The 12022-nt window shown below is 53.7% G+C and overlaps 1 protein-coding gene across 1 annotated transcript; it reads left to right on the plus strand.

Moving 5' to 3' along the window:
- Positions 1-1679: 1679 nt before the first annotated feature.
- LOC100845839 lies at positions 1680-8149 on the plus strand (the record flags this gene model as incomplete). The annotated part of the gene is made up of 2 exons (XM_014903181.2): positions 1680-1965; positions 6053-8149. Coding segments are annotated over 2 exons (2097 nt in total), but the record flags the coding sequence as incomplete, so codon positions are not given.
- Between the last annotated feature and the right edge of the window lie 3873 nt (positions 8150-12022).

Consider the following 12022-nt stretch of genomic DNA (forward strand, 5'->3'; position numbering starts at 1 on the left):
TTTATTCATATTTCATAACTGTATCAACGAAATTTCATTTGAACTTGAATAAATATTTCACTCAAATATATATCAATTCAAGTGCACATCACTTGTTAGACTTGTGTTTTTTTAAGGGGAGTTAAGCTTGTGCGTGGCATCTCTGCTTTGTAGAAATGACTTTCTCCTACAGATGACACGAGAACGACGAACATACAAGCCAAACTTTATATATATATAGCTAGACATGCACAAAATTTCTTCGTATTGTATCTTGCGGCCGCCCAGACCCAGACCCAGCGCCAGGGGTCACCAGAGTCAAGCGAGGGCCAAAGTACTCCCCCGCGGTCTAGCGTCGTATTGGTAACCAACCACGTGTCCCTTCATTTTCTTTAATCATCTTTCCTTTCCTTTAATTCTCTCTCGTTTACTCCCTAATTAACTGCACATTTTCTTTATCTCTCGTCTCGTCTCTCTCCCCCTCACAGCCTCTCCCTCGCAGCCCACCTAACCTCCCACGCCGCTGCCGTGCACCTCTAGGCATGCTCAGGCTTAAGGCGGCCGCCGCCCCTGCGGGCCGTCGCGGACACCGGCCCCTCCTCTAGCGCGGCAGACGAGCCGCCCTCCTGCCTCCTCTTCCACCATGGCCATCGTGCTGGGCTCCCACTCCTCCCCCGTGGCGGCTCCCTCCACTGCGCTGTTCACGTTTGGAGCAGCAAATTTCCACGTCTCTCGATCTGATTCTCTTTCTGCATCTCTCGATCTGATTTTTTGTCCCGGTACATGATGTTCCTGCTGTGATTTTTTTTAATTGAGATTTTTTCTTGCATCTCAGTGCTTTAAGTATCTTCTAAAATTTATTTGATCTATGTACTATTATTTGTTTCTTAGTGATTTTGTCAAGATATGATGATGCACTTAATAATTGTCGAGGTACAGGTGATGTACCATGGTACATGACGAGGTACCGTGATTGTGATTGATGAGGTACTTACGAAGTATTTTCTATCTCCTGTGATTATGCTTTGTTGAATTCGATTACATATGTACTTAGGTACTTGGTTTTGTTGAATTTAAATTTGAATTCGAGTTCTTTTCTTCGATCCCTTCTCTCTATCTCTTTGATCCATCGGATTGTTATGATGTAGGATTGATGAGGTATCTGTGATGTACCTTAATGTATTTGTCATGTAATTTGATGTATCCGTGATGTACCTTGATGTACTTGTCATGTAACTTGATGTACTCGTCATGTACTGTGTTTTTTCTGAATAAATGTGATGTACCATACGATGTACTCGTCTCATAAGTATATGTATACGAAGTACTTAAAAACTAATAAGATACCTGCGATGTACCATACGTTGTACTCGTCTTATAAGTTCATGTACAAGGGGTATTTGAAAACTGATAAGATACAATTAATTTATCATAATGTACTAAATATGTACTTAAAAACATGTCATGTACCACAATGTACTTAAAAATAGGACAGAGATGCAGAGAACGAGAGAACAATGTACTTGAAAATAGGATAGAGATGCAGAAAATAAGAGAACAATGTACTTGAAAATAGGACAGAGATGTAGAGAACGAGAGAACTAGAGAAAAATAAAGATTCGTCGGTAAAAAAATAAGTGCTTGCCGCAAGTATTAATTTTCCTTCTAATCTCTCTGCAGTATAATACAAAATAAATTAATTTGGTGGGGCTGAAGCGAAACATGTGGAGACGGCACGAGATGGAGTCGCCGTCTCCCGTTATCAAGCCACCTCCTGCATCCTCTGCCGTCCCTTCTGCGAAATTTGGCGTGAGACCAGCAAAAAGCAGCAATGGTTCTTAAATCGGCTGGTATGCCACGCGAGACCTGAGAGGCTACAGCCTAGAGCGACGCAAAGGCCCCCCAAGTCCCCAACCACTCCCCACTCCACAACCAAAGCTCGGAAGCGATGTCGACGACCGCTTGGCGTTGACCCAGCTCCGGCGCCGCCGGCCGGCCGTTCCGTCCGGCGTCGACCAGAACCACAAGCTAGTAGGTGCTGCTCCTGGGCCCCCTCACGGCCACCGTCACCTACTCGATCGGGGAAAGCCGGAGAAGAGGCGCCTGCTCCCGGCGGCCATGGCGTACCAAGCCACCTTGAGCCCCGGCCTGTACGGTTTCTGCCAAGAGAGCGATTCCCTCAAGTATGAACTCAATGCGGCGGTCTTCCTAGCGTCCATAGGCATCATCGTGCTGTTGCTGAACGGGAGACTGCCGACGAGAGGGATACGGTGCTACGCGGTGTGGGCGTGCGCGACCATCGCCTTCGTCGGCCTCATCGGTGCCTTCGCCGCCGGGCGCTACAGCTGGAAGGTATCGGTGGTCGACGTCCTGCTTCTGGTCTTGGCGGTTATAACCTGCATCTCGCTCCAAATCCTAGGAGTGGAGGACGACGAGTTGGGCCCCGTGCCCGAGGACGGCGAGCAGGAGGTCGGCATAACAGGCGAGAGGACGGAGGAGGCGCCTCTGGGAGTACTGGAGATCTCGACGCCCATCATCGGCAGCGCCTTCACCGTGATCCTTGGCATCCCGGTGATGGCCACCGTCGACTTCCTAGTGAAGCTGCCGGTGGCAATTCTGATCGTCTCGATCCTGGTGAGCATCTGGCAGAGGTCCTTCGCCCGGCTACTCGGGGCGCTGGCGAGACCGCTCCGGCGCCGGTGTATCATCCCGAACCACGGCGCGGCCTCCTCGACTCCCCGGGAACAACTGGTCTCGTCTCTGTGCCATGGAGCGTGCAAGGTGATCGACTCGCTCCGTTCCGGGGAATGGATGTTGGTCGTCGTGTTGGTGATTTGGAAGCCCGAGCTGAGGCAAAACCTTAAGGTGAGGTTCAAGGTGTCCAATATATCGGCCGTACTGGGCTTCCAGCTTGTCAGTGCGGTCCCGATGACCACAGCTTCGGGTTCCACGATGATAGGCACCCCGGCCACGGCTACAACAACGGCGTCGTCGGGATCGGCGACCACAACCGCGACACCCCGCCGCCGCAGGGATCGGCCTCTCGTGCAGGTTGAGGTTGAGCCGAGGCCTGCGAGGAACCGTAGGCCTAATAGCCTGGTTATCGGCGGCGTCTGGAACAACTCATAATCGACGCGGCTCGCTAGCTAGCTCACCGGCAATGCTGCTGTGGAGGATCGATGTGGTGCGTTCAGAATCAGATGTAGCTGCCCGTGATTTTGTACTCGCTCCGTTTCGATCGGTTTGAACACCACATCGATCCTGTTAGGATATAGCTATAAGGAGGTATTGTTATTAGGAGATGGTAATAATTGCAAGTATAGCAGTACTCGATCGGCTTGAACACCTGTGACTGATCAACTCCGGCCGGACATGTTGCTCTCTTGTTGCTTGTGCTCAGGGGGATCGGGTGATCGTAGTGACCCACGGCGCGAGCATGGAGGAGCTGTGCATGCAGTTGTGCGCGGGAAGCTCCACAACACCTGCATCTGCCTGAAGACGGCGTATCCTTGCGATCGAGGTGTTGAGTGATAAGCAGATTTCAGACACGTACGGCCATCAATTCGATTGGACCAGCCATTGTTGTTGTGAGCTGCTAGCTAGGTTGCATGCCATGCCACCGTTGCTCTTGCTTCTCGGTGTAATGATACCAGTCAGAAGTTCGTACGTGCTTGCTTGCTTAAAATCGTCGGCATCGTGTCAAATTCATACGTGTGAGATTGTTTTCCCGTCTCCCTTGGCTTCCTCCTCCCACCGCCGCCGCCTCAGCGTTCCATGTCCCAAAATTCCCCAACCATCTCTCCCGCGCTTCTCGCAGGTCCTGATCGCCGCTCGCTCCACCAACCCGGCCTTGCCGGTGACCGCGCTTCTCCCGTCCCCACGCCTCGCCCTCGTCCGCTTCCATGCCTCTCGCCGGCGCCGCACCCACGCGCGCTTGCCTCGTTGCCGCGGACGCGGATGCCGGAATGGAAACACCAACGCCACCGTGACGTGCCCGCGCCACAGGGAGCGCTAGTGCTCGCTCCCCGCAGCGGCCCACGGCAACTGCTTGCCTGCTGAGGCTGCTCGTGGAGTCTGGACTCTTGAGTGGCGGCGGTGGGACGACGCCCGCAGGCTGTATGACGAAATGCTTGCGGAGGAAAGTGCGTGGACGTCCGGAGCCTACATGCTTGAAAGGGCAGGAGGCCCTGTCAGGGTCATCCTATTAGGACTAAACTGGGGTTTTGTTTTTTTTGCTGAAGAACTCTGCCTCAAAAGTGGGGATTTTTTTAGACTCTTAGCGTTAAATGTGGTTCTGTCATCTCTGTGAGAAAATGAATGAGCAAGCTGGGGTTTGGCAATATCTCACTATCTTTTTTCTCATTGGCACCATCTTCTCGTGAGAATCAGTAGGAAGCTTCTTTTTTCCCCAAAAAATCAGTAGGAAGTGGGGGAGTGGCAATCGTCGTTGTCTCACTATGTTCATCTCAGTGGCAACATCTTCTCGGGAGGATCAGTACGAAGTTTTCTTTTTTCCGAAAAAAATCAGTAGGAAGCTGGGGGTTGGCAATCGTCGTTGTCTCACTATTTTCTTCTCGCTGGCACCATCTTCTCGGGAGAATCAGTACCAGTAGCAAGCTCAATCGTAATATAATAACGGGTTTGCTACATGGAAGTAATCTGTTTTTAGTCACACATAAGTCAGATGTGTTTGTCCGCTAGATCTCCAATGACAGCATGTGAGAGAGGAGGGAGTGAGAATGAAGTATAGATCTTAATCCAACGTCTTTGATGCGTTGACGGAGATTTAATGCAGTTTTAAAACCAGATATATAAAGAAATGGAAAGGCAAAAAAGAACGGGCTAAAGCAATTTCCAGGAAATTGCATGCCAGCAACCAGTCAGCCACCTATATTATCCTACTCGTCCCGGGATGCGGGATTCCGTATATATTCCGTTTCAAGACCAACCCCCAAATCTTAAAACTAATTTTAAGGAGAAAAAATGAATAAGCTCAAATAGGTTAAAAGCAAGACATATGCGAGATCCCACCTACATCGTCGGGTTCCCTCTCTGCAGCGACGGACCCCACCAAACATGGCCGATCGAGCAACAACATCTCCACCTGATGCTTTACTGGTTGTCATGGTTCGCCGAGGAGTGGAGTGGTGGTGCGGCATGGGAGACGCCATGAAAAGCCTTTGGAGTCATCCAGGTCAATTGGTGAAGTCCACTTAGTTCCTCACGAAGAGTCGTTGTTCTTGATAACAAACAGTGTTTTGAAGTTCTAATTAAACATACATCTTACTTATTTTAAGCACATAGCAACACAAGATATTTGTGCTACATTATATGAGACCGGTTTTTTTCTTACCGCATCGGCACCCAAAAGCCCCACTATTAATCAAAATTCGCTAATATGAATTTCATGTCAATAAAAAACGTACGGCATCAATAAGATTTCATCACAATGTCAATATTATTCTACTCATATTTCATAACCGTATCAATTAAATTTCATTTTCATTTCAACTTGAACATATATTTCAATTCAAGGGCATGTCACTTGTTAGACGTGTGTAGCCTGCTCTGCTTTGTAGAACTGACATTCTCCTGCATGACACGAGAAGGAAGAAGATACAAGCCGAACTTTTGTTTTTTTAATATAGGAGTACGGTATTTCAGAGGTCTGGCGGCATAGACATGTAAATTTGTGCGTATATTAGTATGTGTTTGCGGCCGCCCAGAGCCACCAGACCCAGGAGTCAAGCGAGGTCAACATCCAGCACTAAAATAATCCCGCTGCCGTCCCCGGCCCCGCGCGACATCTTCTGCGAAATTTGGCGTGAAACCAGCAAAAGCATCAGGGGCTGTTTGGACTTTAGCTTCAGCTTTTGGTACTTCTGATAAGCATCTCATCACTCATGACGTGTAAACAGTGCCTTAGAGACAGTTGATAAAGCAGCAATGGTTCTTAAAGCAGTTGATATGCCACGCGAGACGGAGGCTACAGCCCCAACCACCCCCCGCCCACACCCCCACTCCAACCAAAGCTCGAAAGCGATGGTGTCCCCCGTTGCCGTTGACTCAGCTGCGCCGGCCGTCGATGGCGCGGCCTTCTTCTACTGCAACGCGACGGCCTTCGTGGCGTCCCTGGTGGTCGTGGTGCTGCTCCTCCAGAGGAACCAGCGAATCAGGCGCTGCACGCTGCGGGCCGCCATGACCCTGGACTTTGTTTGCCTGATTGGCGCCTTCGCCGCCGCCGCCGGGGGCTACGGCTACGGGAGAACCCAGATCTCCACCTACGTCGTCGCGCTGGTCGCCGCCGTCCTCTCCTTCCCCTTCATCAAGTGTCTCGTGTTCTTATACTATCTCGTGAAGAATCTGATCCACGAAGCGCTCAGAAGGTACCTGCAATTGGGGAGACCGGAGCACCGAATCCACGAGGAGCAGAAAAGCAGAGCATCCGAGCGCGCCGATGACGACGCCTACAAGATACTCCTGAAATCGCACAAGTACCTGCTCCTGCTCGGCATTCTTTCGGCGAGTATCACATACCAAGCCGGATTGAACCCTCCGGGAGGCATCTGGCAAGACAACGCCGCCGATGGTCGTCCCCATAACCTCGCCGGTGACCCGGTCCTCCACATCACGTATCCCCGGCGATACCTGGTCTTCTTCTACTGCAACGCCACCGCCTTCGTTGCCTCTCTGGTCATCCTCGTACTCCTCTTGAGCAGCATATTCAGAACTCAGAGGATCAAGTACTACACGCTGCAAGCCGCCATCATCCTGGACCTGTTTGGCCTCATGGGCGCCTACGCCGCAGGGAGCTGCCGGAAGGTGTCCACATCCGTGTACGTCTCCTTCCTCGCTGTGGCGGTGTTCCTCTACGTCGGCATCCAGTGCGTCGTCATCATGACAAGAGAAGCGGCAAGGGAGAAGGTGGAGCAACGCCCGCCTGGGTGGCTCAAGGATCAAGTGTTCGAGGGGCACGCAGAGGGGGATGAGCAGGCGACGGCCATGGAACGGAAATCGGAGAAGAGGCGCAAGCTTCTGCTGCTGCTCGCGATCCTCGCGGCGAGCCTCACCTACCAAGCCGGCATGAGCCCGCCAGGCGGATTCTGGCAAGAGAACGAGTCCGGCCATGTCGTCGGCGACCCGGTGGTGAACGACAACCACCGGCGCCGGTACAAGGCCTTCTTCTACCGCAACGCCATGTCTTTTGTGGCGTCTATCGTCATCACCATGCTGCTGCTAAACAAGAGGCTGTCGGCGAGCGGCATACGGTCGCACGTGCTACAGGTGTGCTTGATCATCGGCCTCATGGGCGCATTCGCCACCGGGAGCTACAGAAAGATATCCATGGTCGATATCCTGTTTCTATTCTTGGCGGTCATAGTCTGCATCTCGCTCCAAATTGCATCGTTCGTCTCTGGATCGGCACGAGGTCCCGAGAAAAGGCTCGCACCGGAGCTCGGACGGCCTCAGGTCCTAGGAGTGGAGGACGACCACGGCTCCGGCGCCTCCTCGTTGTCGATTCCCCGAGAACAACTGGTCTCGCCTCTGTTCCATGGAGCGTGCAAGGTGATCGACTCGCTCCGTTCCGGTACATGGATGTTGGTCTTCTTCTTGGTGATTTGGCAGCCCGCGCTGAGGCAAAACCTGAAGGTGAAGTTCAAGGTGTCCAAGATATCGGCCGTACTGGGCGTGCTGCTTGTAAGTGCGGTCCCGATGACGGCTACTACCACCATGGACACTCCGTGCACTGCTACGCCGTCGAGTACCAGCATGGTCCGCCGCCCCAGGGATCCGCCTCTCGTGAAGCCTGAGGATGAGCCGACGAGGCCTAGGAGGAACCGTAGGCCTAATAGCCAGCTGATCGGCGGCGACTGGGTCAACTGATAATCGGCCGAGCAGTGTGTATATGTACACACCTCGCGTACGTCACTTTCGTCATTTATTTTCAGTAGCTTTTAACTAGCGAGTTAGGCGCCTCGACCGGGTCGCGTGGGATGGCACGATGGCAACCGGGAGTGGCACGTTTAGTGGCGAAGTCACGTCGAGCGTCATGGGATGGCATGGCCTCGCGAGATCAGCTTGTAGTTTCATGCATATCCGAATCACTTCGATGCCGGTATAAATAAAGGGAAGAAAGCAACAGAAAAGTCTGCACGTTTTACACAGCGCAGATCCTCGCGTCTCTCTCTGAGTTTTTCCCGTTCGTGCGTGTGTGTGAGTCCAGGTGTTCGCGTGAGTTTCAGATCGCCGGCAACTACAAGTGGTATCAGAGCGTTGGTGTTCGATCCAACCTGCCACAGCCGCACGGTGTTCGATCCGTGTGAAGGAGATGCCGGGGTCGGAGGACGGCGACAAGGACAAGAACAAGGGCACGGAGCTCGGAGACAGCAGGGTGAGCCCATCGACGCCGATGGCCAGGCTCACTGCTGACGAGGGAGCGGAGCTGCGCGTGGTGGAACGTGTGATTCGCGAGGGTGGCGGCGGCATGCATCCGCCGATGCTCACGCGGATGAACTACTCTCATTGGGCACTACTCATGAAAGTGCAGATGCAGGCAGAAGGACTCTGGGACGCCGTTGTCACCGGTGCCAGCGAGGTCCGCGAGGTTGGCCGGTCCCTGGCGTTCATCCTTAAGGGGGTGCCGCCGGAGTTGATGCGCACTCTGGCCGTCAAGTCGTCGGCCAAGCTGGCCTGGGAAACGCTGAGGACAATGCACCTCGGTGTGGAGCGCGTCCGGGAAGCCAAGGCGCAGACCCGGCGCAAGGACTACGACAAACTCCATTTCCGCAGCGGCGAGGGAATCGGGTCGTACATCATGCGGCTCAGCGCGATCGTCAACAATCTGGAGCTGCTCGGCGATCCCGTCAACGAGCACAATGCGGTGCTGAAGGTTCTGCGCACCGTCCCCAAGCCGTACAAGGAGATGTCGACGGCAATCGAATCTCTCATGGACACAAAGCACTTGTCCCTCGAGGAGCTCACTGGACGTCTACTGGTCATCGAGGAACGCGAGCAAGAAGAGGCAGATACGCCAGGTGCGCAGCTGCTGCTCATTGAGGACCAGTGGTTAGCGCGCCAGAAGCAGTGCGACCGAGGAGCCGGATCGTCAGGCTCCGGCGATCGAAGGCCAAGAGGCGTCGACAAGCAGAAATCACCGGCCACAGATCGTGGCCAAGCAAAGGGCGACGATGGACCTCCACGCCGAAAGGGCGATTGCCGCTACTGTTGCATTCGCGGCCATGGGGCCATGGAGTGCCGGAAGCACAAACGCGACCGGCGAAACCAGCAGGCTGAGGCGCACATCGCACAGGCCGAGGAAGATGATTGCCCGGCGGTACTGCTAGCCGCATGTGTGGTGGACGTGCATGACTCGGCCCCAAGCTCGCCGGTGTTGTCACGGGCGCCGTCCGTGGTCGCTGTTGAAGAAGCTCCGGCGGTGGCCGGCAAGTACGTGTTCCTGAACGAGGAGCGGCTGATCCCGGTGCCTACCGACGACCGGCGCTGGTACTTCGACTCCGGCGCCAGCAACCACATGACGGGTTGTCGTGATCTGCTGTCCAAGATCGACGACACGGTAGGCGGCACGGTGAAGTTCGGCGATGGATCTCTTGTTGAGATTCATGGGCGCGGCTCAGTCCTTTTCACCGGACGCAATGGCGAGCACCGGGCATTCACGGACGTCTACTTCATACCGAAGCTGCGCACCAACATCATAGCCTCGGTCAACTTGACGAGGTTGGGTGCGAGTCCAGGATCGGTGGTGGCGAGCTGCGGCTGTTTGACAAGGAGAACGAGCTGCTGGCGCGCATCACACGCGCCAAGAACCGGCTGTACCCGATCCACCTCACCATGGCCACGCCGGTGTGCCTGCTGGGTGCTATGGCGGACGACATGGCATGGAGGTGGCATGCCAGATTTGGCCATCTCCATTTCCGTGCGCTTCACGATCTCGATGCCAAGAACATGGTGCGGGGGATGCCGACGATTGACCACATCAAGCACTTCTGTGATAGGTGCGCGATCGGGAAGATGCACCGAACCCCGTTCTCGCGCGCTTCACCGTACCGTGCAGACAAGGTGCTCGACCTAATGCACAGGGACCTCTGCGGACCAATCACGCCGGCGTCCTCGAGCGGTAACAAAAAATTTCTGCTGATCGTTGATGATCATAGTAGATATATGTGGCTTGAGGTGCTCAGGAGCAAGGACGAGGCTTTCCGCTACTTCCGCAAGATCAAGGCTCTCGCTGAGACAGACCGGCAAGCCAAGCTCAAGGCGTTCCGCACGAACAGGGGCGGCGAGTTCAATTCCAACGAATTCACCCGGTTATGTGAGGAAGAAGGCATCAGGCGCAACACCACGGCACCCTATTCTCCGCAGCAGAACGGTGTCGTGGAGCGGCGAAACCAAACTGTCATCGAGATGGCCAGAAGCATGATGAAGTCCATGGACATGCCGCCCATGTTCTGGGCTGAAGCTGTCAAGGCGGCGGTGCATATTCTGAACCGGTCGCCTACAAGGAGCCTCAAGGGCATGACGCCATACGAAGCCTGGCGGAAGAAGAAGCCCAAGGTCGACTACCTGCGCACGTTCGGGTGCCTGGCCCATTTCAAGCTCATCGGGCCGGGCATCACAAAGCTCTCCGACAGGGCTGGCCGCGGTGTGTTCGTGGGCTACGAGCATGGGTGATTGCAACTCCTGCCACACTCCCATGGAGAATCATCTGAAGCTTGGTAAGATGGTAGATGGGGAGGTGATCGATGCAAGTCAGTACCGCAGCATCATTGGCAGCCTGCGTTACTTAGTCAATACCCGGCCAGATATTGCATATTATGTTGGCATCGTCAGCAGGTTCATGGAGGCGCCAGGGAAACAGCACTGGGCTGCAGTGAAGCAAATTTTGAGGTATGTCCAGGGCACAAAGAGCTATGGCTGTGTGTACAAGTCTGGAGGAAAGGAGGAGATCGTGGGCTACAGCGATAGCGACCTTGCCGGAGATGTTGTCGACCGAAAGAGCACCACCGGTACAGTCTTTTTCCTTGGTTCCAGTGTTGTGTCTTGGGCATCTCAGAAGCAAAATATTGTTGCTCTGTCATCATGTGAGGCGGAATACGTCGCAGCCTCAACAGGAGCTTGTCAGGCCATTTGGTTGAGCAGACTATTGGGAGAGATTACTGGCAAAGATCCACAGAAGGTGAAGCTTCTTGTGGATAATAAATCTGCTATTGCCCTAAGCAGGAATCCTGTGCATCATGAGAGGAGCAAACACATTGATACTCGCTTTCACTTCATCAGAGGGTGCATCGAGGAGGGCAAGGTGGATGTGGATCATGTTCGTACTGAAGGTCAATTGGCGGACATCCTCACCAAGTCACTCGGGCGTGTCAAGTTCATTGACTTGCGACAGCTGCTTGGAGTGAAGGAGGTGAGTTGAAGGGCATCGGGCTTAAGGGGGTGATTTGTTGAATAATCCCGCTGCCCGTTCTGTTAGCACTTTCAGTTAGAGTTAGCTGAATAATCGGCCGAGCAGTGTGTATATGTCCACACCTCGCGTCCGTCAGTTTCGTCAGTTATTTTCAGTAGCTTTTAACTAGCGAGTTAGGCGCCTCGACCGGGTCGCGTGGGATGGCACGATGGCAACCGGGAGTGGCGCGTTTAGTGGCGAAGACACGTCCAGCGTCATGGGATGGCATGGCCGGTAAGCTCGCGAGATCAGCTTGTAGTTTCCTGCATATCCGGATCACTTCGATGCCGGTATAAATAAAGGGAAGAAAGCAACAGAAAAGTCTGCACGTTTTACACAGCGCAGATCCTCGCGTCTCTCTCTGAGTTTTTCCAGTTCGCGCGTGTGTGTGAGTCCAGGTGTTCGCGTGAGTTTCAGATCGCCGGCAACTACAGACACGGCTCGCTAAGCTCACCGGCAATGCTGCTGTGGAGGATGTGGTGCGTTCAGAATCAGATATAGTTGCCCGTGATTCTGTACTTGCTCTGTTTCGGTTTGTTGTGCTGTTATCCAGTTTTTTCCCGTTTCAAAACTGCTGGC

This window comes from Brachypodium distachyon, chromosome 4 (genome assembly GCF_000005505.3).
Source record: "Brachypodium distachyon strain Bd21 chromosome 4, Brachypodium_distachyon_v3.0, whole genome shotgun sequence".
Lineage (NCBI taxonomy): Eukaryota > Viridiplantae > Streptophyta > Magnoliopsida > Poales > Poaceae > Brachypodium > Brachypodium distachyon.